The sequence below is a fragment of the Charadrius vociferus genome, unplaced genomic scaffold (genome assembly GCF_000708025.1).
Source record: "Charadrius vociferus isolate BGI_N301 unplaced genomic scaffold, ASM70802v2 scaffold196, whole genome shotgun sequence".
In the NCBI taxonomy this organism is placed as follows: Eukaryota; Metazoa; Chordata; class Aves; order Charadriiformes; family Charadriidae; genus Charadrius; species Charadrius vociferus.
This window is the reverse complement of record NW_009648953.1, coordinates 2,915,218-2,942,612: the sequence shown is the minus strand read 5'-3', so window position 1 is coordinate 2,942,612 and position 27,395 is coordinate 2,915,218. Positions and strand designations below refer to the sequence as shown.

The 27,395-nt window shown below is 38.9% G+C and overlaps 2 protein-coding genes across 2 annotated transcripts in view; one reads left to right on the top strand and one right to left on the bottom strand.

The window, feature by feature from the left end:
- Positions 1-14,833, top strand: part of GLT8D2 (glycosyltransferase 8 domain containing 2) — a 17,638-nt gene extending 2,805 nt beyond the window's left edge. Inside the window, exons 2-10 of the mRNA XM_009887419.1 lie at positions 42-86; positions 1,522-1,617; positions 2,825-2,993; positions 4,585-4,702; positions 6,746-6,830; positions 10,848-10,960; positions 11,612-11,778; positions 13,434-13,546; positions 14,360-14,833. Of these exons, the coding sequence (XP_009885721.1) occupies positions 68-86; positions 1,522-1,617; positions 2,825-2,993; positions 4,585-4,702; positions 6,746-6,830; positions 10,848-10,960; positions 11,612-11,778; positions 13,434-13,546; positions 14,360-14,532 (1,053 nt within the window). The 5' untranslated portion in view covers positions 42-67 and the 3' untranslated portion in view covers positions 14,533-14,833. The remainder of the gene's footprint in view (positions 1-41; positions 87-1,521; positions 1,618-2,824; positions 2,994-4,584; positions 4,703-6,745; positions 6,831-10,847; positions 10,961-11,611; positions 11,779-13,433; positions 13,547-14,359) is intronic.
- A 1,995-nt stretch (positions 14,834-16,828) lies between these two features.
- TDG (thymine-DNA glycosylase) lies at positions 16,829-26,209 on the bottom strand. The gene is made up of 10 exons (XM_009887444.1): positions 26,199-26,209; positions 25,321-25,469; positions 21,954-22,183; positions 21,390-21,459; positions 19,867-20,002; positions 19,705-19,787; positions 19,525-19,619; positions 17,800-17,971; positions 17,369-17,497; positions 16,829-17,256 (listed from the first exon to the last, which is right to left on the bottom strand). The coding sequence occupies exons 1-10, from the start codon at positions 26,207-26,209 to the stop codon at positions 17,117-17,119; spliced, it is 1,215 nt and encodes a 404-aa protein (XP_009885746.1). The 3' UTR covers positions 16,829-17,116.
- Between the last annotated feature and the right edge of the window lie 1,186 nt (positions 26,210-27,395).

The window sequence follows — 27,395 nt, the reverse complement described above, 5'->3', positions numbered from 1 at the left end:
TTTTTTTTTTTAATTATTTTTTTGTTTTTATTTTACCACAGATCGCAGTTCTCATCCAACAGGACACATGGCTCTTTTAAAGAAGAGTAAGAGAGATTAAAAATATTTGAACTATATGGTTTTAAAAGAGGACAGAAATGTTAAATGCAATTTCCTATGCAGCGGTTGTCGCAGTTGCATGCAAATTTATAGTTCTAGTTTTGCAAAATTATGCTTAAGTATACAAATAAGCCTTTTCCTGTTAACTAAGTCAGATAAGTACAGCCATAAATCCCAATAATTTAAAATTTCTCACTACTTTACTGCATGAGACTGGGGGTCTGGAATTTCCCACTTAGTGCAGGTATATGCTGGTTTTGTGTGGGTTGTGCCTAGAGCACTGAACCTGGCTTTTTTACAGAACTCCGCACATTAATGCTGTTTGTACTCACGGCTGAGGTGTGGCCCCAAGAAATTTGGGGTTCTCATCAGCTGTCAGGGTCAGTGACTGAAAATGGATAGGTGTATGCCTTCAGTTATGCACCCAAAATTTCTCTGAAGTCAATGGTCTGTTTCCTCAGCTGGTTTAAATTAGTGCGGGTACAGTGACGTATGTTTACCAATTTCAGTTTATTCTCATGCCTAGTTTTGGCCAGTTGGCCCTTTTGATAGTTCAAAACTTTGTTCCCTTTGCTATTTTGTGCACCTTAAATACCTTTTATGGTTATGCAAAAGTATCAAAGTAGTCTGATACAACTAACTCCTATGACCAAATTCACTGATGATGATGGTAATGTATTCCTTCCCTGTCGTACTCCGTGAACTGTCCTGGTATCTGCTCCTGGTTGATTTATGTTGAATAACTTGAACTTGTACAAGACAATCTGGTAGGAACTGCAAATCAGAATATACAGTAAAGACTTTGCTGTTCCATGCTTCGTTTTGGTTTTAGTAATTAAAGTAACCATGTCAAAATGTATATGTATTTTCAAATATTTTGGAACATTTCTGGTTTCAGTAGCATGCTGGATTTGTTTTTCTAGCACTTTTAGAGTTTTGCTTAAATACACCTTGATGATCTGAACGTTGAAATTAAAAAAAATAATTCTCCTGTGTTTGAAGTTTTATCAGGGAAGCATGAGAAAAGGAAAGTGCCAGGTAAAAATAATTAACTCGTGAAGTTCTGTGATGATAAATACACAACAAACTAGCCAAGAAAAGAAAGTTCCAGGCTCCTGGTAAAATTCAGAAACACGAATTTCCTAGTATGGATAATCTGTATATATTGGGAGCTTAGTGATTTAGTGATCCATGAAAATTAGGTAGTTGGAAATTACTGTAATGGGGGAGAGATACTATTATTATGTTTTTAACATAACATTTTTAGCTTGATCAAATAACAAGAGAAAGGAGAATTTGATAAGCACAGCAAATACAGGTTATAATGTGTACTGGTTGCAAATTGATTTTTTTTAAAAAAAAAATGGTACTTGGGAATTAGCTATTATACTGATTGTTAACAAATTCTCCCTTTGGTTTCAGTTAACCAGATCTTACTGCTACTTCTTGTCTTAACTGTGTGTGCCATTCTGTATAACAAAGTTCACCAAGTGCCATCTGCATTACAGAATGAAACAGGTAAATGACCTGCACTTCTGTTTCATTTATGTTCTTGGTTTATATTCATTGTCTCTTTATCTGTATGGTGCTTCTTGTCTTACTGAATCCTGTTTGCCCTGCAGCAGATGAGCTATTCACACTTGCATATGGTCTGGGATCTGGAATTTTCTGCTTCTGAATTACTTGAATAAAAGAGTAGCAGATCAATAGTAATGACTAAGAATTGTCATTCTAATTCAATTTTTTATCCAGATGTCACTGATGTAGATGGAAGCTGGAATATATCCTTATTTGTGCTAAACAGTATTGGAGTTGTCAAGTGATACTAAATTTTGATCACAACTTGCTACTTTGGGAATGTTCTTGGCCTACCTATTTGTTTCAGATAGATCAAGTCCTAACGTAATTTACAGCAAAAGTTTTTGCTGCAATTTTTATAGTGACAGAAACCCGCTAGGGTTGATATGGTTTGACTGTTATTAAATGTTTATAATAATAGCTTATTCACTGTTCCCAAGATAAACAAACTCTGTCTTGGTATAACCCTTTTTTTTTTAGTATATTTTTGTTGGGGCTGTTACAAGTTCCATGGTTATGTTTTAACCAGTATAAATATATCCATATAAGTTCTGTAAGTTAATCGGTGCTAGGGGTAAAAATCTTCCTTAGCATTAATGTGAACTGATTCGGTATTGTTTAGATTTTTTTTTTCTTATATCATCAGCTTCCTGTTCGTACAAAATTTTGCACTCTTTCTTTCTAGCCTGCTTCCCAAAGAAGTGAAGCTCATGCAATCGCACCAGCTCTTCTGCTTACCTCCTTCCTTTGATAATTTTGGAACCTATTGTTCAATCTGTACTAAATATAACTGAGAAGTAGAAGTCTCAAAGGTATTCAAACTTCTTTAGGTTTCATGTGAATAAGCAGCTACGTGGAGGACAGGCTGGATTGTGCCACTGCTGAGTTGAAGATGCCGAGAACTCTGTTATCTGTTTTGTTCGGAGGCATCCAACAGTCCAGTCAACCTGCTTGTAATTCTGGATTAGTGACAGCTCATGCTGTGTGCCTTGCCAGATGTGGATGTGTATAGGATGTGGTAAGGAAATGGGATGATTGTGATATGATTCCGCTGCTTATGGAAGTACATACTCATTCCTATGACCCAGATCTGATATTAAAAATATTTTTAATTTTCTATTATAATGCCTAGTTTTGTTTCTTGTAGTTGATTTGGAGAGTCCTGAGGAAATGGAAGAAGAAATTCCAGTCGTAATCTGCGCTGCTGCAGGCAGAATGGGTGCAGCTATAGCAGCAATCAGTAGCATCTACAGCAATACAGAGGCTAATGTTTTGTTCTACATAGTTGGGCTGAAGACTACCATCCCACATATTCGGTATATACCAGCCTTATTTTGTTTCGTGCTGTAGTTAGGACCGGGTTATTGTTCTCCTTGGCATGGGCATAGACTTTGGAGGACATTTTAGGGAAATGTTTCTCCCTTTTATTTAAGTAGTGCTATTGGTAGCAATCACCAGGATTCTCTACATGTAGGAAGAAGGACCTTTTTGCCCTATGCCGGGCACTGACTAGAGTAAAGGGGTGTGAAATAGCCAGACCATGCCCATACCTGTGCCTCTGCCTTTTGTAGACTGGCTGCAGAAGAGTCTGTACTAAAGTAAGTGTATACATGCTTACTTGTCACAATCCCGCTTTGTGGCACTGCACCTACCTCTCATCTGGCACTGTCTTAAGCTTCAGAGTAGAAAACCTTGCTGTTTAAAGCTAATTTCAGCTAAGAGGATGTATTAAAGGTTATAAATAGAGGCCCAAAGAAGCTTGTCATGAAAGCACGTTCGGGTGTTAAAATTTGCAATCATTGTCTAAAAGGGGAGGAAGGCATGAATGAAAATTAAAGCAGATTTCTTAGCGGTTCTCACCTCTGGCTACTGCTATTCTGTAGCCTGTGTACCCTCAATTTGTGTCAAAGTGAAAAGATGTAATGAGTTGTGTTCCACAGGGAGTTTTTCCCATCCGGTTCATCATTAACCTAGATAATAGAGTGGAGAACATTCTTTATGAATCTGCAGTTGGCGTGAAGCGGGAAAAGAGACAGCAGATAAATTGAGGACAAGAGCTGAAAACAAACTAATTACGATATATTGGAAAAATGAACTGTAAAATGTGATGAAATTCAGTAGAGGTAATGACAAGGCAATACAGGTGAGAACAGATGATTGTATTGGTTCAGGGTGAAGGAGGAGTTTGGTAGCACTCATTTGGAAAACTACAGAATTATGAATAACTGACCACACTGATTAAAAAAAAAAAAAGCATGCATTATGGGGGATAAACATGTTGACATATGATCACAGGAGATGGGAGGAAACTTTTTTTGATCTTGCAGACGTTAATGCATCAGAAGTGTGATGTTTAGTTTTAGGTGCCTTCAGGAAGGATTTAGAAGAGAGGTCACAGGAGAAGATAAACAATAGTGTCAATAAATCTGACAAAATAATTAAAAAAAAAAAAGTTTAGTCTAAAGAAAATATAGTTAGGAGGTGATGTGGCAGTCATCTTGAAGGATCTAAAACTGCAAAAGGGACAAAACTGACCTCTGCTTTAAAAGCACAGTAGATAGGATAAGAAAAAATGGTCTTTAAATACAGCAAGAAAGTCTAGAAAAATAGCATTTAATGCTAGTGATGGTTAAGGATGGGTTGTTTGGGCAACATGTGGAGTGTTTGGTTCTGGCAGTTTGTGGTTTTTTGGGGTGTTGTTTTTTGTTTTGTTTGTTGGGGTTTTTTTAAGAACAGGTTAAACAAATGTCTATGCAATAGCTGTAGGCATAAGTGATTCTTTCTTGGAATAGAATATATCAAGTAAGCTTTCAAGGTCTCTTATTCTCCTATGAGCCTGTGAATTTAATACTGGAAGTACATGCCACACACCCAATATTTCTTTTATCACTTCTTTTTTTATCACAGAAAATGGATTGAAAATTCTAAACTGAAAGAAATAAAATTTAAGGTTGTGGAATTCAACCCTATGGTACTAAAAGGAAAAATCAGACAAGATGCATCACGCCCTGAGCTACTGCAGCCTGTGAGTAAATGAACACCACATAACAAATTTTTAGGGTTTTTAATGCTTATTACAGGCTTTAAAATGGCCTAGACCTCTGTTCCGTTACACAGGGGGGGTGTAAGCCAGAGAAGCCACATCAGGTCCAAACACTACACCCTCACTCAAGAAGGAAAAGCATACTATAAGCAGCTCCTTGCAACTTGTCTGTCTTGCTGGGAGCTCATTATTTGGTGGCATAAACCTGGTAATTTGAATGTGTCATATCTTTAAAAATATATTCACAGTTTATTAGAGGGAAGATCTAATAGTTTTCTTTGTGCCTCCCTGATGCTGAGTTGGCTGCATTCTGCTCATGTCCAGAGTTAATTCAGAGGCTAATGATTGTGTAATCTAAACGTTACTGGCTGTCAGAAAAGGGAAATCAGATGTTAGAAATTATTAGGAAAGGAGTAAGGATCAAAATAGAGAACATTATGCCACAGTACAAATCCATAGATTTCCCTCATCCTAAATACTATGTGCAATCATCGTCCCCATATCTGAAAAAGATGTAGCACCACTGGAAAATGTTCATGTCTGTTCAGAATGTTTATTCTTGCTGCCCTTCTATTCTAGAAGCATTTCTATTCTAGAAATGCTGACATTTCTAATATATGGAAAAGATTTCATGCGAGGCATGGGTGGGTTAAAACTGTATAGCCTGGAAATGTGACTTCTAGTGTGAAAATAGTAGAGGTCTACATAACTGAGTGACATGGAGGACTGGATGGGGGACAGTTGCTCACTGTTTCTTCCAATGCAAGAACTAATAGCCATTAGATTAGATTAGTAGGAGTCACAGTCAGAACAAACAAGAAATGGTGCATGTTTTTCATGCAATGAGTACTAAACCTCTAGAATTACTTGCTGAAAGGTCTTGTGAATGTAAAAATTTACAGGGATTCAGTGAGGACTGAAGTTTATATTTAGACAGATCGCATCTGGTTCAGGAAATCCCTTGAGCTGAAAATAGCTGAGAGCTAGGAGAATACTTGGAGCAACTTTCCTGTATGCTTGCTCCATTCTTATTTTTCAGTGAGCATCTGCTTAGGACCACTCTGAAGGCAGGTACTAGGTAAAATGGTCTGAATCAGTGTGGTGGTTCTTATGTTCTCGGTCCCCTTTCCCTCTTTTGAGTTCTTTACTATTGTAGAAGTTGTTACCCTGCATCTGTGCCACCAGTCAAACCATATCTATAGAGTGGAATGATGGCACTATTAAATTTGAAGTGGTTTTTTATGATGTATGTGGTAAAAATGCATTAGGAAGACCACTGCCAGCAGGTCCAGGAACGTGATCCTTCCTCTTTACTCAGCACTGTTGAGGTTGCATTGGGAGTGAGTACTGTGTCTAGTTCTGAGCTCTCCAGTACAAGAAAGATATGGACTTACTGGGGCAAGCCCAACACAAGGCTGCAAAGATGATTAAGGGACTGGAGCATTTTTTTATATGAGGAGAAGCTAAGAGAGCTGAGGCTGTTCAGCCTGGAGAAGAGAAGGCTCAGGAGAATCTTACCAATGTGTATAAATATGCGAGGGGAGAGACAAGAGGCAGTGGGCACAAATTAAAATACATGAAATTTCCTCTGGGCACAAGAGTGAGGGTGGTCAAACACTGGAGCAGGTTGCCCAAAGAGGCTGTTGAGTCTCCATCTGTGGAGATAATTCAAAACCCATTTCGGCGTGGTCCCCGTCAGCCTGCTCGGGTGGACCCTGCTTGAGAAGAGGGATTGGACAAGATGATCTCAAAAGGCTTCTTCCAACATAAATGATTCTGTGAAGAAGCAACTCTTTTGGGCAGTTTTGTTAGGGCAATAGTAAATAAAATAGGGATAAATAATAATAATGGATTCAAGATACTAGTAAAGACACTAGTAAAGCTAGTGGGGAGGAAGTAGATGATTGCTGGCTAGTGCTTAATGAAGAGAGGAATTAAAACTGATTGTTAATAGAGACAGAAGCGTGAGACTACTGCATTAGGCAGCTTTACCATTTAGTCTTTGCCTTTTTTTCTGTTTAATAGCTGAACTTCGTTCGATTTTATCTTCCTTTGCTTGTCCAGAAACATGAGAAAGTAATATATTTGGATGATGATATCATTGTTCAAGGTAAGTTGCCATCCAAAAAGCCTTTCCTAGCAGAATTAAAATCAAAGTTATTGCAGCTTTTCCAGTCATTTGGAAATATGAGATACACTGGAAACTGAGGCAGTTGCTGGGAGTGTTGCACTCAGGAAAACTACAAATAATCTGTTTATTTAAAGAAAAGTCTGAAGAATAATTTATCTCCATATATCTTTTGGGTAGTTGAATTTGATCAAAATTGTATGTATGTGTTTCATTTTAATTGAATCTGATCAATTGCTGAAAGATGTAATGTATTTCACCTAGATGCTGCAGTATTTTTTGTTAAGTATGTGACATGTGTTTCCTGCTAGTATTTGAATTCCCACAAATACTACCAGTTCCTTATCCAGAATTGCTCTTCTTGAGGGCCAGAGGAATTTACTCAAATAAGAAGGTTAAAATTGCAAACACTCAGAATATGGTTTTAAGCATCTTCAGCTCAAAATCCATAGCAATTGGCAGAATCGCGATCAAAGATTTCAGAGTTCCTAGACAAATGGGAGCAGTTAGACATTAAAATAGTGAAAAATCTTTTAATTTTGATACAAAGAAATCTAATTAGAGGATTTCTTTTTTTTTTTTTTTTTAAGATTAGTTTATCTTTTTTTTCCTCTTCTGTTTCCCAGGGTATTTTTTTTCTTTGTAGAGTTGTTTTCCTCCACTGTTTTACCATATTGTCATCTTGTTATTTTGTAACATTTTTTAATCAGAGTGTTGCGGTTTAACCCTTGTGGGTAACTAAGCACCACACAGCCACTCTCTAACTTCCCCCCTATCCCCACTCCCAGTGGGATGGGGGAAGGGGAAAGGAAGAATAAAAGCAAGAAAAACTCAAGATAAAACAAACAAATAATTGTTTAACAAGTGAAGGATAGGTGGAAGAACAGAGAAGAAAACAAAACAAGTGATGTAAAGGCAACTCGCTACCTGCGATGGGTAGACCGATGCCCAGCCAGTTCCCTAGCAAAAGCTGCCTAACCGCCCCAAGACCTCTTCTTTCCCCTTGTGTTGCGGAGCGTGACGTTATGTGGTGTGGAATATTGCTTTGGTCAGTGTGGGTCATCTGCCTGGTTGTGTCCCCTCCCAGCCTTTTGCGCACCCCCTGAGCTATTCACTGGTGACGCAGAGTGAGAAACAGAAGGTGTTGATGCTGTGCAAACACTGTTCAGCAAAAGCTAGAACATTAGTGTGCTATCGGTACCATTTTGGTCAAAAATCTAAACTCTAGCACCATTTGACCTGCTATGAAGAAAATCAACTCTATCCTAGCCAGGCCTAGTACACAGGGACAACAAAACCATTTTACCTATCCTCGTTAAACGTTAAAGGGATGTTCTGATGAAAATTTCCTTTGGAAAGGACTGAGTATAACTATAATAAACTCTTGGCCTAAATTAATCTTTGCTGTAAAACATGAAGATCAGTGAATTTACACATGACAAAAGTATAATGTTATTTTTCCCTGCTTCTCTGTACCTTTTTAGTTTTGTCTCTTTGGTGGCAGATTTCAGAACATCTGTACTTAAAGGGGCTGCTATTAGCTGCTTTAAAATGAGACAGGCAGAGCAGATTAATCATTTTATAATTTGCAATAGAATTCATATCACAGTTTCTTCAACATGTGTGTTTCCAGTGGTTATCTCTGCTTTTTGGTTTTGTTGTTCTGTCATCAGTGGTCAACAGCAATATTTAACTCTTTCAGAGGTTCTTAAAGTCTTCATTTACACTTCAATTTCATGAGCACTTTAAGCTGAGCCCACCGCTTCCCCTGCATCCCTTCTGCTTGCACCTGCGCAGGCGTTCAGCAGACAAGGGACTACCAGGGAGAGTCTGGTGGAGGCCTATGAAGATGATCAGGGGACTGGAACACCTCTCTTGTGAGGAAAGGCTGAGAGACCTGGGTCTGTTTAGCCTGGAGAAGAGAAGACTGAGAGGGGATCTCGTCACAGCTTATAAATATGCAAAGGGCGGGTGTCAAGAGGATGGGACCAGACTCTTCTCAGTGGTGCCCAGCGACAGGACAAGGGGCAACAGGCACAAATTGGAACACAGGAAGTTCCATCACAACTTGAGGAAAAACTTCTTTACTTTGAGGGTGACAGAGCAGTGGAACAGGCTGCCCAGAGAGGTTGTGGGGCCTCCTTCTCTAGAGATATTCTGGAGGTATTCAAAACCTGCCTGGACGCCATCCTGTGCAACCTGCTCTAGGTGGACCTGCTTTCGCAGGGGGGTTGGACTAGATGATCTCTAGAGGTCCCTTCCAACCCCTGCCATTCTGTGATTCTGTGAAATGTGATTAGTTTCAGCCTGAATTAGTTCCCTGGTAGGAGTCAAGGCAGTGTGGCTAGGAGAAGAGGGGAGGTAAGGCTTTCTCTTTCATTAGGGGTGTCAGCTTATGTCAGCTGATAGTGTTTCTGGAGCCGCAGGATAAAGGTGCAGTTTCACATTACAGCTCATGGTAGGCAGCTGCTGATGGAAGAGGCCTCTCCTGTCCCCAGGCAGCTCCTGTTACTTGTGTCATATCTACAGTTGTGCAGCTGCAGAACAAGCTGATTCAGCTGATTGACCTGGCACAAGACTAGTGGTACAAAAAAACCCCCAAACAAACCTACCCCCCTTTTTTTTTTAATCTTTTTTTTCTTTGCTTCAGCCAGCCTATCTTGCGCACCCTTGGGCCACGCAATCATAGTGCCCAGAAGAAGGGAATAAAGATGGACATGTGGGAGAGAGGTGGAGGGAGAGAGACGGTTCTGGCAGCTGCTCCCCATGTCTCAGCTGTAATGTGAGACTGTGCTCTCTGTAAGATTTCTCTGCAACTGGAGTGAATCAGACTTCTTACAGGATAAGGAGTGAATGGGGTTTTGGCGGGTTTAATTTTGGGATCATGTATTTGTTTGTCATTGCTTTCTGCGAAGCAGTAAGAATGAAACATACTGAACTTGGGGTGTCAGCTCACAATGGTTTGGGTTGATTTTTTTTCTTCTTTTTCTGCTTTTCCCTTGAAAAGCAGAAGCTATTTAGAATCAGGAGAAAATACTTAGCAAGGCATGTTGATCTTCAACAATAAAGTGTCCCATTAATTCATATTCTGTTTCTTGGGGGGACGTGAGTCCTAAACCAAGTTTTTCAACCAGCTGCTGATTTCAGACAAATAAATAATGTCTGCTTGTTTCAGAAATGGTAGTTCCGCTGTTGGCAGTATGGGGAATGTTTTTGGTTGCTAGTGTTTTAATAAGCTCACCTCGGGCTACTGGGCCATATGTGGCCTGCCAAGATAATTCATCTTACCTGTGACTCACCCAAGCCCAGCGGCAAAGCTGGTAGCTGTAGGGGCTTTGGGTGTAGATTCACTCAATTGCTGTGGCAGTGCTGTGCTTCTCACCTGCCCTGAAACTGCTGTGGCACATCATGGGTACCTGCTAGTCAGGTGATGAGTGAGACACCGTGCATTAAATTTATTTCCTGTCACCAGGAAGGAGTCAGGTGGTCTGTGAAGCCAACAGGGATGGTCAAGTGTGACAGGCACATTTCAACTGGCCAGTGCTGGGAATCTTACTAGGAGGTATGAACCCAATAGCACCAGGAAAAAACAGATCCATGCAAGAGATTGAAGTGGCACTTTTGTGGGACTTGAAGAGGCTCAGAAAAATTGCCTATGCCCTCCCTCTCCAAAGGCAAGCTCTGTGAGTGCAGAACTTTGCAACCAGGCTTCTTAACAGGCTAATCAGCTTCTGCTATTGCTGATTTTGGACATTCAGACCAGAATGTGGATGTATTGAATACTGATGATAATATCTAAAGATAGACTTTAGACATCCGAGTATAGGACTCAAATTTGAAAGTGGTCCCATATTACAAAATTCAGCCTTCATTAATATCTGGGCTATCCCTTAAAATTGTTATGTTCATAAGTAACATCTATGAGAATGGAAGTTATCCTATCAACTCTGTAGCGGTGAAGTAGGTTTCTTCTTATGCTTTTGACCTTTCTGTAATCAGGTGACATCCAAGAACTCTTTGATACCAAGTTAGCTCCTGGACATGCTGCAGCTTTTTCAGATGATTGTGATCTGCCTTCTACCCATGAAATGGTTAGAAGTGTAGGGATGCAGGTAAGATGCCATTTTGAAATTCTCATCAGAAATGTATTTACCCTATACATTTTTCCCAAAGTGAAAGTTGTATTTTTATATTTTTTGATAGTTTTGTAATAGTTTTACAAGTAATTAAGAATGAATTTTTTAGTAACTCTATGCAGAGTTGTTTCCTGTAATAATTTAAATCTCTATGGCTCTTTGGATTCTACCAAGTTGTTTGATATTTTGCTGTCAGCAGATATCGAGCACTTAATGGAACATATAATGAAGACAGAATATATGATTTGTAGTAGTCAAAATGGGAACAACACTCGGGAAAATAGGTTCAAAGGCTAATTCCTGAGCTGAGTTCCCCAGCATTGTGAGTGAGTCCCTTTAGCATTAGAGCTGTACAAGTGTGATGGTACATCATTTAGAGTAAGTAATTTAAAGAAAAGACAAACACGTGGTGAGGGAAGACCCTTATCAAACTCCCGTGGAACAATACTGTGGGAAAAGTAATTCGAGCTGGAATGCTCTTGAATGCCTGCCTTTCAGCCTTGTGTCATATGGAAAGTGCATATTTAGTCTCCATGTGAGTGGTAGAGAGATGCATTTACACTTACCTTTATAGAGATTCATAGGGGATAAATCTACTTTTTATTATTATTATTATTTGTTTCTTAGAACACATACATGGGATTCCTGGACTACAGAAAACAAGCAATTAGAGATCTTGGCATCAGCCCCAGCACCTGCTCCTTTAATCCTGGAGTAATTGTTGCTAACATGACTGAATGGAAACATCAACGGATTACAAAGCAGTTGGAAAAGTGGATGCAAAGAAATGTAGAGTATGTGTGGAAATCTAGCTTTGCACTTTACTTTTAATACTCAGTTTAAAATTTTATTTTCTGTTTAAAATGTCTTAAAAGTTTTTCAACTCCAAGCAGTCTTTCTTTGAGATCTCATCAAGTGAAATAACTCATGTTCCAGCATTTCCATCTGCTTAAGTCTGATCAATCATGTATCAGGAAATGACCACCTGAAATTTTAATCCTGTGTTTAATCACAAACCACACTTAATCTTGAGGGACACTGAAAACATGTGGTTCTTGTTTTGGGTGACCAACCTCACTTGGGATCAAGCCACTTAGGGATCTTCCCTTCCTGAGGCTGGCTTAAAGAAAGAGGAACGTTTCCTTGTTTGTGTGGGTGTCTTCCTTTGTAATGTGAACCAAACTGTAATTGGACACCATATTTCTTAAATACCAATAGAAAACACTTTTTTTTTTTCCCCATAGGTGAATGAAATTTGCATGAAACATATCTTTTTGGCAATGACAATGAATAAGTCATGACATAGCGAAACCATTGCTGTTCCTTTTTTTGTTAGTTCACTGTTAACCTTTATGTGCAAACGTGACATTTACTTTCTTCCTCTGTGAAGGGTTAAATTTAAATTTAGTAAGGCTAAACTGAAACTGAATAGCTTGTGCTATTGGACTATGTCCATCACTTGTTAGTTTCAGAAATGAACAGAGGAGAGACAAATGATAAGCATGTGAAGGAATGAAAAGCCAAATGTCTTTCTCTTCTGCTTATGCAACGTATGCTGAGGAGCTATTGCTGTGCTTTTTCAAAGTATGAAAAAACTCCATTAATATTACTGCAAATTTTAGCTATAAAGTTGATTTTATACCTTCATAACACATTCATGTTCCTTTTAGCTGGATTTTGAAATGACCGTGAAATAAATTGTTTAGCAGTTGAAACCCAGTTTTGAAGGGAAGTTATAATTTTTTTGTTCTGTGGCCTCTAAGCATCTCTCAGTACTTCCCAGGGTTCCTCCTTGTTAGGCTGGTGTGGCACAGTGTCCCATAGCTGGGGTGGCTTTGCCCATGTGCCAACTGGCTGTCCAGGCCTCAAGCACACTGTGACTAGACATTTGGCTGCTGCCTCCTAATGCTTCTCCTTAAGGTGATTTGGCTTCATCTGGCCTTGAATTTATCACAAAATTAATAGGAAACTGATATTCTTTAGATGTCAGTTTATACCAACCAGGCTTTGGCAAAATCTGAAGTTAATTTATGGGTGTAAAAGCTGGGGGAGGGGGGAAGGGGGAAGAAAGGGGAAGAAAGAGGGAATGAAACACATGGGAACACATACATTTTCTTAAGAAACCAGGTTAAAATATGTTTGATTCTTTTATGTTAACAGCCTTTTTTCTACTGTAAATTTTGTCAGCCTTGTAGACTATATGCGGTGTGTAGAAGTAGTTGGCTTCATGTTGGCTTTGATTCCCATTTTGCTTATTACCAACAATTTACTCAACAGGAATTGGAGTTGCAACTACAAGCAATTAAACGCATTAGGAAGGAGTATGCTGAAAACTGGTCTGTTCAAAATGATTTTGAATTTTGCCAGAATACATATTTTCAGTCTTTTGCCTTTTGTACTCAAGATTCTTTGCTTGAGGTTTTCAACATTTTCTTTTTTCCTTCTGCAGGGAAAACCTCTACAGCAGCACCCTTGGGGGAGGCGTGGCGACCTCTCCAATGCTGATTGTATTTCATGGAAAGTATTCCACTATTAATCCTATGTGGCACATAAGGCATCTTGGTAAGTTTAATGTCCCACTGTTTGCAGCTGGAACTGAATAAAGGGAGCGGTTTGTAAGATTCCAATACAGGACCTTTTGTTACTTTACCTCAAACCATTACTTTATACCTCAGATGCACAGCGCGTAATCCCTGCTTCCCCCAACACTCATTAGCCCTGCTTTCTTCAGGGTAGGGCAGAACGTGGGGGTTCCCCGTAAGTGTCATTACGCAAATATCTTAACTGGTTAAGCAAACAAAGTAGTTGCACCCTGTGAAAAACCCAAAACCCCAATAATCATTAAATTGGATTAAAAAAAAAAACAAACACACCCAAATACCAATGACAGAGTAACATGTTTGAAGACCAGCTAACCTGTATTTGTCCTAAACTATGGAAAGAATATATGAAAGATCTGAATATAGTGAGAGACTGAACAAAATCAGATGCTCTTTTAGTAGGCACAGTGGAAGATGAGACGCCTTGGCAGTGTTTGTGTGTTCAACATTCTGGAGGATGTAGTTACCTTTCACCTGGGAATGGTGAATTATCCTGGGAAAAAGATAATGGCTTACCTGGTATAGTAAAAAGATTTATTTTTTTTTAACCCCAGCTAGGTCAAGATGTTAACAGTGTTAGGAGAGAGAAAACTTGTTGAGATTTTTTGCTGATGCAGCATACTCTGATACAATTAGTTGCCTATTAACAGGTGAAACCATGCTGATGAGACTTCTTAAGAAAATAACTGAATTCACCTCACTCTATAGTTTCTTCCACTATTAAAAACTGGATTTGAAAAAAAAAAAAAAAAAATATTTTTATCTACCTCTGCAGGTTGGAGTCCTGATGCCCGTTACTCAGAGCATTTTCTTCAAGAAGCTAAATTACTTCATTGGAATGGGAGATACAAACCTTGGGACTATCCCAGTGTTCACACTGATCTCTGGGAAAACTGGTTTATTCCTGACCCTTCAGGGAAGTTCAAATTAACTCGTCCTGATAGCTGATACTGAAACCACATAAATGCATCCATACACTATGTTTTGCAGTATGTAACAGTTTGGGATGCACCATGTTGTATAATTAACTGATTTTAGAAAACTAAGTATTTGTTAAATATATGAATAAATGACCATCGGTTTTGTGTGCTTACGGCTGGAGAGGGAGGGTGGAGTGACAGTTAAACAGTTCAGATGATCTTGACGTTCATGTAAGGTGAGGAAACAAGTTTACATGACAATGAAGTATTCTCCTTAAACGTTTACAGAGCTGAAATTCAGCACCAGACACTGTTTTAATGGTGAGGTCTTTTAGGTAGGATGCCAATGTCTGCTGGTAGAAAAATGCTCATTTTTCTGTTGCACGGTGACTCTGTTTTGCAGTGTTTTTCTGTATTACATATCCTGTAGTGCATTTAGACCCCTGCTAGCAAGATGCAAAAAACACACATTCTAAGACACTGCAATACAATTCCTGATTTTATTGTGAAACGTTGATAGATTTAAGACAGATTAAGAACTTTTGTATTACTGTAATGAAAAGAGCACCAGTTCTGAGGGAGTACACATAGAATTGCAATATTTAGTGAAACGGTCATTGTACACTTAACTGTATTTTATATCTAGATACCCTTAGTAGGTGACTCCATTAAAGAAGAGACCTTTCCCTTCCAATCAACAGGATAGTTTTACAGTAGTTATATCCTACTGTGCTACATACTCAGCAGTGCTAATTACATGCTTCTAGTTTTGTTGAAAAATAAAATGGAATTGTAACAAATCCCTGATGCAAGATACTTTGAGCACCTGCAGGAAAACGTCCATGTAAACAGCAATACATGATACAGTACACTTTAAATAACAGACAAGACAAGTCCTATACCTTTTTGACAATATACGGAACAGCTTTATGCTGAAGCTAATAAACACAATCAGAATCATAATGCACACCTTCTTGATTTAAGACGCTCAGAATTAAGCCACGTAATTTGGGAAGAGAACTGTAAACATCATGCCTGCCTCACAGCAGGTTGACAGTGCGTGACCTCAGTGAGAGCTTTTACAGCAGGATTAGAATCTACACTAACCAGTTACACTCAATGCATGACAACTGTCACTGGCTGTGAGGAAAGGATTAACCACACTGGTACAGGAATCTCTGACCGGCGTGGATTGTGGAGATACTGTTTGTATCTGGTTTTCAAGTAGCACCTTAAAAGCACCTACTGTCATAAGATCATCAAAACTTCAATGTTTTGATCAACTTATTGCTTTTACTTCATCTCTTCTTCACATGATAAAAAGAGGGAAAGAAGATGATGGTTAGGCACAAGCATGGAATCGTATTTCTTTCTCAGTCACTAATATTGGCCAAAAATGTGTATCATTTAAGCAAGTTCCTCAGAAGAGAGCTGTAGTTTCTATAGCTGACTTCTTATTCATGGAACAACTGCCCTTATATTTAACTTAGCATTTTTCACTTGTAAGAGGAATAAGGAGAACACCCTCTAAGGTCTTACACATTGAAGAGAGCTGAATGTTAAAAACTGCTAAATTGCAAACCTCTTTCACCCTGTGCTAATAGTACCTGATGTAAACAACGTAGCTGTACATGGTTTTTACACATTCACACAGATCACATTCACTTCCCTGCAGTGTAATCTCTTCAGAGGGGCTGACTCCTGCTAAAGGTCAGGTGAAGAGATTAATCGCGAAGAAATGACCGAGAATTTAAATGCCACAGAATTCAAGAACCACCATTGTTTTGATTTGTGGGTTGGTTTTTTTTGGGGGGGGTTTTGGTTTTTTTTTTTTGTTTTTTTTTTAAGGAATTCCAGTTCCTTACATTGGAATTTAGGGGGGAAAGAGATGGAGTGTTAGGGACACCTTGCTCTAAGACAGCTCAGCTAGAATATTTAGGCCCTGTCCTGTGCAACACAAATTTTCCTCCCCAGTGTTGTGACTTGAGATGATGTTTCCACTCCCTTAGTCCTGAATATGATCTAATCACTACAAAGACAGAGCTCTCTCTTCCCACCCAGAAAATACCTAGTACTCCCAGCTGCAGAACACAATTTTCTGCACTTTTTAAGAAGGTAAAAGGCAGACTTAAAAAGCACAATTTGTTTAACTGTGCATGATTAAAAACACCACTTCATGTAAGATAAGGGTACACTTCCCATTTTCCACCCTGGATATAAAAGGATTATCAGCTATCCAAATACTGAGGCATCAGTAAAAAGTATACTGCTGCTGTTACTACTACATTGTGATTTATGGAATAAAATTAAAGCCCCAAAGAAATCTTCACAAATGAGAAAGCAATTTGTCAAAAACTGCAAGAAATGGTATACATTAAATATAAAAAACTCATATACAAAAAAGGGCTAACTTTTTTTAAAAAAGTTTGGACAGTTCCTTAAAATTATCTAGTTCATCAATTAGAGCCTACCACACACTTACTTTGGACTATAATAAAATAACTAGGGGAGATAAAATACTATTAAAATGCTTCAGTTGGAGAACCGAGGTACTGATCTTGATCACTGCATTAAAACTGCAGCATGTATGCATAGCTGAGAAGAAACAGCTCTTACGCACTGCTTCCCTCTTCTTCCCGTGTCACACCAGCATTGAACTCTGGAATCTGGTCTGCAAAGGACTGTGTCATCCATTGTCCATTAGGAACTTCACCGAAGGACGACCCCTCACAGTACTGTGGATTGCCTGCTGCTAAAACAAACAAAAATAATAAAATACAGTTTTAAAAAAGCAGTTGATACCACCAAGTATTCGTTCGTAAGTAATGGTTTACAGACTGAGTGCCCCAAGCACTGCGCTCTACCGGTTCCGTTTGAAGAGAAATTGCACTGTTCGCTTTCATACGGTGCACGATCACAGTAAGCTCCTCCATAAGCTGCTTCATAACCTGGATCATATTTTTCTTCTTTGACAGCCATCTTTTTAGCATCCTCTGCCGAAAGAGAAGACCTCAAGTATTAATATTCAGAATAAAAATGATCAAAGAGCATTTTTATCAGAGAACACTTGAAAAAACAGCCAGACATTCTACAAGATAATTCCTGCTCCCCTTAGATAACTAAGACTCTACTAAAAAGAGAGCGGAATCTGTAATTCTACCCCACATGATTTAGAGAAGACGGCACATCTCCCCCCTCCCCTTAAATTCTTTAATTCTTTTTGCTTGGGAGACTGCTACTGGTGTTGTACGCCATACTACATTTTAATAAAGGATTAACAAAATAACCGCTATACCTTGTGCAAGTTGCAAGTCAAACGTGTACTGCACCTCCTGCACCTCTGTGTTTGGTGCGATGCCTTTCAGTTGATCCCTTAAGTCTTTCAGCTTTATGTAATAATGAACTTTATCTTGTGCACGAGGAAACTGAGCACATCTTGCACTGGAGGATGGCATAACGTAGCAGAGCTTGAGACAAAGAGCAAGAAAAATAGCATTACTGGTCCCTGAGCTATGAGTTAATATTTAGTACATCAAGAATAACTTAAGTTACCCTCCCTGTTTTAACCCTTTGTACAAACTTCAGCTAATGCCACAGCTGGTGGTGAAAGGGGATAAAAGGAGCCTTTCATTTTTCTTGGCCAGCTAGATGTCTTGTCCTGAAGAGAGGGGACAATTACCAGCTGCTGAAGCGAGGACAATTTTCACCAGTTGTTTATGTGCTGCAGAAGCAGCAGTACCAGTATGTGTTACAAGAAGCACGATTTACAAGTGTACGCCAGAGAGTGGAGCACACTCCAGAGCTTCCTGAGCAAGTGGAGCTCTGAGCCAGAAAGTCCACAGAGGAGTACGTGACAGCACACAAACACCCCAAACCAGCGAGGGAGGCATCACAGGTTAATTAGCCTGGCTTCTTGGCCAAGCGTGTCTGCATCACACTTGCCAGGGTTTGAAACTTTGGAGTTAGCGTGACTGGAGCCAACTTAAGCGTCTCTATCTCTGCCAACAGCCCTAACTAAAGACAAAGTTAGTTCAGGAAAAAGGAACTCTATCCAATACTTTTACTGTCATGCAGTATTTATGAACAAGTACTAGTAATGAGGATTATTTACCTTTCTTACAAATACATCTACTGCAAAAGTTTTTAAGAGCTACTTAAGCAGCAAGCACTTTATCACCAACAGTTCTTCAGGCTCTGATGGCAACACTTCACCTTTAGAGTACAGCTTAAAACGAGCTTAAACTTGTAGCACTAGTAATTTGGGATAGAAATAAAAACAACCCAAACTTTTGAACTGACAAGGTAACGACGCTTTGGAATAAGCTACCTTGGCAGGTAGTGCTGGCAGTCTCTGCCTTAACCTGTTTATAAGATCAGGTTAAACAAACCTGTTTGTGATGATACATAGCTGTCTCTTGAGCTATCTTCCAGCACTAGATGTCTATGACTAATGCACTCTGCATCAAACTGTTTTATCTTAAGCATCCAATTTAATTTCAAGCTGCAAAGCAGCTTAAAAAGACTGAGTCTGATGGAAGTGCTTGGCCATGCCCAGATCCAGCAATGCTGTAGTTGCAGTGTGTAATAGCATAACGATGGACTTACAATTCTCTCTCCCCCACTGTGGCACTACTAGCACCATGGTCATGTTCTGTATGAAAATTAAGTAATACAAACATACAGAGAATGAGATGAAAGTAGATTACAGTTATCACAAAAGCATGTATGTTTTATTTGTATTTTAGGTAGTCCTCAGAGAATACACTAACCTACTATCCGTAATACACCATTTCCCAAATACAGTCTGCAAGTCTGAGAAGCTCCTCAAACCAGGACAAAGATGTGTCTGAAAACTGCACTATTCCCCTTTCTCTATGTAAGCAAAAGCCTTTCATGTCCCTTGTACTTTGGGCAAACTTTGATGGTATCGTAAGTGTGTGTGCAAGTCCTGAGACTTTGTTAGTTTTGAAATAACCAAAATGGGAGTGCCTTGTTTTTGTTTCTCAGTATCAATACTTACAGTTTCTGTATCTGGCACCTTGTGTGGCTGCAGTCCAAATTCCAAGTTCTTAACTTTTATTCCAAAAACTTCTTTACTAAAAATTTCATAAATACCTAAACCAAAAAGGAGATAGCCTAAGTGGGCAAACAAAAAAAGAAAGCTACTACTACAAATTCATTTAAAAATCAAGGCTCTCACATTTTCCATTGAAAGCTGCTATGCGAGGTTTATACTTTTGTAATTTCTGCATCAGAATGCGCCCTCCTTCCCGAAACTCTTTGCTAAAAGACAAAGTACTCAAAGTTATAATCACAACTAGTAATTCATGAACAAGCACGATATTCCCCCTTGTTATCCCACCTGGAGAGGTCTTTGCTTCCAGGTGTTGTCCTTTCAACCATGTTTGTAAATCCAATCCCATATTTATGTGGCAAGGTGTGGTCATCCATATGGTTCAGCTGTTCATTACTTAGACCAGACATGAACAGACACTTCCCTGTGAAGTAGGAAAATATACATTTACCTTTTTCTAAGGAAAAGAAAACAAAACCAAAACAAAGTCCTTGACTACCAGAGTACTGGAATGCTAAAGGAAAAACCTATGGTAACAGAGAATCAGTTAATTTGGGAAGACTATTGCTCTATCCAGAAGAGTTTAAAATAGCCAAAATTACTTTATCAACTGCAAGAGGATAGAAAAGTCCCTAGTGAACAACAGGAATTCCTCACCACGATCCTGCGTATGGAAACCAGTCTTTTATTCTAAAGGTTCAGTACAGAGCTTTAGATTTTGTGATTCACTTAGGCAGGGAGCGAATGGGATCAATATGGATTTTGTGGGAAAGGATGTGGCAAACACATGTCTGCTTTCTTTTACAAGCTTGCCATTGCTTGTCCTTGCACTGAGCCTCTCTGACAGAACCCGTTAACATCTTAAATTCATATTTAGCGTATAAAAGTACAGTTTGGGTGATGTGCACTGCCAATCTCTTAAGCACAAATTAACCCCAGCTAGCCCCTAATGATCCAGAAGGTCACAAACACCTGGATTTGCCAGAGCATGCATACCTGGTCTGCTTCTCGGTAAAGGAGGCTATTAGTCTGGCTAGTCTGCGGAACACTGGAGAAATATCCAGTCCTGACTTACAAGTCTGCTGGACACCAGAAGCATTTTGGCTGGGATATTGCAGGGCTGCAAATTAGCCCACGTGGAGCTCCCTACTACCAGAGCTGGAATGGTTCCCAGTACACAAACCAGAACATTTCAGCAGAGTTCAGGTGTGATCTTTCTCTATGACAACATGCTGCAGAAAATGTTACTTAAAATGGAAAAATACCTAGGAAAAAATATCTGTCTGGAGAATCAGGTATGCTAGATGCGTACGCCTGCTAGGAAAGGGCAATGGGTTTTGCTTTTTCATCAGTTAGAAAGCTTGTTTAGAAGAAATGAATAAACGCAAGCAGAAGAAGGATTGCTGAAATGCATTTTTGGAAAACGTGTGTAGTTTTATTTTATATCGGAAATTGATGCCTATTGACTTACTCTTGATAACTCAAGTACTAGAGATTTAATTTTTATTCCTTATATTGCACACTAATATGACTAATATGCCAAGAAGTTATTTGGTAATACTGTGTTTACATGACAATTCTAAACCTGCACTGAAAGTCACCGATTATTCCTCTTTTATTCCTTTTTATGTACAGTATTTGACAGAAGTAGTTATGGGATTTAAATCACTCTTGGATGGTTAACAGCAAAATCCCTCTCTGCATCCAAAAAAAAGAGCAAAACCCCAAAACCCCACCAGTTTAATTAAAATGCCACAAGTTCTAACAAAGTTCTGCAAATTCTATAAGAAGAAAGGAAAACAAAAACGTACAAAAATGGTTTCCAGGTCCAGGGTAATGATGTCCCTTGTAAGCTGCCATCAAGCCAGGGTTTATGCCAATCTACAAAGATAGCAGTCCATTTTAACACTGAGAACATGGCTCGCTAGTCAGGTATTTAATCAAATTACAGTAAGGACGCTTATTCAATTCTTTTTAAGTTACTGTCAATAAACAAAACTGTGTTAATGGTACCTTCTATCACAATTTTAAAAAAATGACAATTTTATAGCAGTGTCTCATTTAGATGTGCAATGTCAAAAGAGCAGCTCACAGTGTGTTTTACAGCCACTGGTGTAGCATTTCCAGTAAATAAAGTGTAACGATCTCTCATGACTATGTATTATACATAAGCCTTAAACTTCTCAGAAATTAGAACTATGTTACCATGATTTTTAACAGAAAATGCAAAGCAGCTTGACACACAGGAAACAGTTTATATACTTTATCTTGCAAGATCTTGCCATATAAGCAATATAGATAGCAGAAGGAATGTAAATCATAATCAGTGAGAACAGACTATTTATTCACTTTTCTTGTAACTCTGAATTACTTACTATTACGATGTCCAGATCAAAGGTTAAAATATCAGGTAAAGTCTTGGTCAGAAGTTCTGCTTCAGACACACCATTAAAACGGTCCACTTTTCTTTTGACTTTGAAAGTATCTGTGATCTTTTCTTGTTTGCCTTTTGACTTGGCTGATTTTTCTTTTTTAGCAGCAGGCTTTTTGGGTTGCTTTGGCTCAGTTGCTTTGGCTTTTCTTTTCCTTCCTCCTTTTTTAACTTCTGAAACACACAGCAAACACCCTTTTAGTACACTACTGTTGCAGCATGCACATTCAAAGAGACTGAGCAAAATGTACTGATACAAAAAGGAATCACAGATAAATTTACCTTCAAAATTCATTAATTTAAAGAATTATCAGATGAATCTTGGTTTTCCAGGCTCAATACAGAGCTAGCTTGGGTATCTCTGTACCACAGCCACACACACTACTCACAGGCAACTATGCTGACTTAGGATACAAACCAGGAATAACCTCATGACAAGGCTATGTTGCTTAGATGGAGGTTATGCCAGAACATCAAAGCTCAGGTTCCAAGGAATACGACAGTAAGTTCTAGTCTACTACTCACACTTCAGCTTCTAAATATGAAAGTTGATTGTTACGGATTACATAACATATTGAAGAAACTGAACAGCATGTCAAAAAAAAAAAAAAAAAAAGGTCTCAAAGATTACCTACAGTGTAAGATACAAACTTGTATGGAACACAAACATACAGGCTGAACGCTGCCTAAGCTATTCGCAACTTATTGTTTACAGAACAATACCTTGCATCATATAGCAAGATAACATATAAGACCTTCAGGATCTCACTTTGAATGACTGACATCAAACACTAGTTTTTATTTACAAAATGCAAACATAACGTAGTCACTGCTCACTCATTTGAAACTTTCTCATCTTCTGGCGTGTAAAGCTTAGAGCTTCAGTTAGCACAGCTACTGATCATGACATGACCATCCAGAGATTCCTCTCTATCCTTGTTCATTAATAATGTCAAGGTGCAGAACACAACTTGAAAAATATGAAAACACACTTAGCAGCAATCAGCAAAGAGCCAAAGTAATCCAATACTTCAAAATTGAGACTTTTGTTATTTTCAAAATTCCTAGCTGAAACTCTCCCTCAGATAAGAAATACAATGGCTACCAGGGTACTGCCCTAAGTCTGCAAACATTTTTTAGGCTGTTCTTGTAAGAAAGCTGAGTGCAAACAAAAAAGAGGACAAAAGTCATGTGAAATTCCCACCCTGTCCATGGAGCAGCTGCTTAGGAAAGCTGTAAGTAACAGTACTCAAGCTACAGTCAAGTTACAAAGAAGAGGGTAGAAGGGCGCAGACTTGGTGAGGCACATAAGCAGCTTTTCTCTCCTACCCCTTGAAGAATAAGGAGGTTTTTCATGTGATGGCAAAATGCCACAGATACTCCAACTGCTCTGAGGTGGATGTATTTCAAATGAAGCAGGATAATGTTCTCCTAACTCTCATGCTGATCAGGTACCTACCAACCAGACACTGTCATGAAAGATGAACAATGCCAGGGCAGCCTTTCAGAGGGTAATCCTAAAAACGACTTTTTTCATGACAGCAGGTAGCTGGACTCCAAATCTTTGCCCTTCATATGTGCTCCTGTGAATTTCACACACATGTGGTAATCTTCAAAGCCCTGCCTTTGAAGGCTTTAGTCAACTTCCAATTCTTGCAAAAATATCAGGGAACAGCTTCATAACGAAAGATTATGGTTGTCCAAAAATACTTTAAAGTGCAATTATGGTTGTCTAAAAATACTTGAAAGTGCAGTCAAACAGTGTGCTCATGGTGACCTCAACTTATCCAATAATAAAGCTGCAGAAGAATCCTAACTATATAGCACTTGAGATGCATACTAACTGTAGTGAATAATTCTGTGAATGAATTGAGCAGTCGCAAATATTTTAAACTGGAGGTTTTCTTCCTATGATTTCATCTGGCCATGCATTACAACTAAGAAAAAAAAAAAAGAAAAAAAAAAAAAGCTTAGGAAAGGATGCACTTAAACAAGCTACGTCATTGCATGAATGAAAGGTTGTTGGTACAGAGAGCTCTGACCTACAGCTAAATATTAAAGGCAAGATGAAAGTCAGTGTGTGAATCATAGAATTGCTAAGGTTGGAAGGGACCTTTAAGATCACCAAGTCCAACCATCAGCCTACCCTGACAAAACCACCTCTAAACCCTGTCCCTCAGTACCACATCTACCCTTTTTTAAACACCTCCAGGGATGGCGAATCCACCCCCTCCCTGGGCAGCCTATTCCAATGTTCAATAACCCTTTCAGTGAAAAAATGTATCCTAATATCCAATCTAAACCTTCCCTGACATAACTTGAATCCATTTCCTCTCGTCCTATCACTTGTCACCAGGGAGAAGAGGTCAGCCCCCACCTCTCTACACCCTCCTTTCAGGTAGTTGTAGAGGGTGATAAGGTCTCCTCCTCCGCCTCCTCTTCTCCAGGCTAAACAACCCCAGCTCCCTCAGTTATTCCTCATAAGGCTTGTCCTCACCAGACCCCTCACCAGCTTTGTAGCCCTTCTCTGGACATGTTCCAACACCTCAATGTCATTCTTGTAGTGAGGGGCCCAAAACTGAACACATATTTACTACAGAATCAGAATTTAAGCACGGCAGAGATCATTGCCTTTCTTATGTGGTAAAGAGCAAGCATAAGAGTAACAGAATAAGGGATCTTCTCTTGGCATGGTTAGTGTAAAGCCCAAGTGTATAAAATCCTAGTGGGTGAAAAGAAAAGCAATGTACAAGTGCATAAAGTACAAAACTTCTGTCACATACAAGACACTTTCCAGCACTCTTTGTATTTGTGTAAATAAGCCTCACTAAAAACAAACAATCCTTAGTGTATATAAACAATTAACTACTTGTGATTAGTAAAACACACTAAACCACCATTTAAACAAGAATATTTCAAATAAACAGTACGATATTGTGCTTCTCTTGCAGAAATTAAGAAAAATATTTTATGTCAGACTGAAAAGAGAGAACTTTCTAACATAATATTAAAAACCATGGAATCGGTTAAAAGTGATACATTTATATATTGAAACAAAAATCTCCTCTTCTGGCAACAAGACAATTTTGTGAGACTAAACAACGTGAATATTGTCACCTGGGTTTACTTCTTATCTTTTTAATTGCCTAGGAAAAATAGTTACTTAAAGAATACTATTAATGAATACTTCCTCAGAAAGCATCAAGCAAAGGAAATCCAACAGGTCCAAAGAAGTACTTTAAGACCAATAATTTTTCCCCCCAATCGATTACTAACGTTTTAGCTCACTTAGCATAGCCCAGTCAAACTACCTTTTGGAGGCTCTTGAGCAACGTTTGGCTCTGGAACGCCCTCTACAGTCGGCTGCTCAGTCATGATTTCCATGTTAGGCGCTGCAGTCATCATTTGATGGAACGGAAACGTGTAAAAAGCTTGAGCTTGCTGAAGATACGCGTAGTATCTTAGAAAGGGAGATAAAGAGAAACATCATTTATCAACAATTTTGAAATTTAGTGATGTATCAAATAGACTGTAAACATCATTTTTTATCGAGGCTGGCATGTACTGCACTTACATTCTCCAACAACTCTATTAACAAGGCTGTAAATTATCCAAATCTACTAAGCAGTCTGACTGCCTCGCTGGTATCAGGGGATGTTAAACCCAAAGTTAACAGTACAGTTCTCTCGTGATTACTATAACGTGGAAGAATCACAACATTCATAAGTAAAGTGTAGCGCTTTTCCCTTTTTTTCTGAAAAAAACACTCTGTAGCACACATTATCAAGGCAAACTGTCTATCAAACATACTGACAATTTACAACACAAACGATTTAAAACTCTTTGGACTTCAAGTGTCCCAAGTTTTAGATTTCCTTAATGTTACATCAGTTACTTTGTCTGATATGACACAGAACGGATGAATCATTCTGGGCTACAACGCACTACGAATACACACAGCATTAGTTACTATGCAGATTATTAAATAGCTTTAACAAATTGCATGGCAGATGTTGTCCAGTTATCGCACAATGGATCCCAACACAAATATTCCACTTATTCTACAGAGAACTGTTCACACATGCACAGATTCAGTCTCATTCCACGCACAAAGACAATTTTCCATTATACAGCTCTCTTGCTCCACACATTTATTAGTCACCTACAGCCCTCACTCTCCAACACAAACTTATCCTTCATACTGTCATTCCCTTCTACCTACGCAGCCGCCTTCTTTCCATAGATTCTACTGCCATACAAATACATAGAAAAGATTTTGTGAACAGTAAATTTTCCCAAAATATATTTATCACCTCAGAGCTATTCACAAAAATACCGAATAATTTTTAGATATATAGAAATACCTCAAAAGAGGGGACCATTCTCTATTATGCAATGGATATTTATTTAAGAATCCTACTCTAAATCTGATTTATGCCAGCACAGCCCACAGCCTTGTGATCAGGCTACTGATTTGGAACCAGATACCTGACTTGAATCAAGGAGAATAAATTTAAAAAAAGGTCTGTCAGATTCCTGGGAAAGTTGCCCAACAAAGTCACAGGAGATTTTCAGAGTACAGTAAATACTTGACACACACATACACACACCCCCCGCTGGAAGAGTTCTGTTTTATATAATATACTTGTCCAGTTACTGAAAAGAACAAAACTGATCCTCAGATTTGTATTAGGAAATACAACTGAGACTTGTAGAATCCAGTTCATTATGTAATAAGTGCTTAATTATACAGAGTAGAACAAAGTGAGTAAGAAAGATATGCAAGTACCTAACCCAAGAACAGTCTCTAACAAGAAATCTTCTTATATTACACCTCCTTATTTTATGTGTATTTAAAGTCTCCTTCTCACAAAGGGAATAAAATTCCCTTTAAACAGAGAAAAATTTGCACCACATCACGGACAAGTCCTCTAGCCACATGGTAATGAGATGAAAGAGAGCTTTGACACCCACCTCTAACCCTCATATATATTTTTTTAGATCATTTTTCTTGCAGGGGTTGAGAAACAGAGTATTTTATTAGTGATGTACATATTATGGAACATTTAAATAAATATTTTCAGCATCACGAGAAAAAGGTAGTGAACTAACACCTCCCCCCCTTCATTTAATGATAAAAACGAAAGAAAAGCAAAACAGAGAAGAGAAAGAAGATACGTTCACTGGAACCAAAACTAATATGAAATCATTTAAAAATCCACACACACAGGCCTCCACTGTACGCATGCACAGGCCTGTGTTTCTTAACACACAGCGAGCCCCGTCCCCGCTGTTGCCCCAACAAACCCCGACGCCCCTTCACACCCGGGCTGCCTTCCCCCCCTTCCACGCAGCGCTCTCGCCTGCCCCACCGCCTCAAACGCCC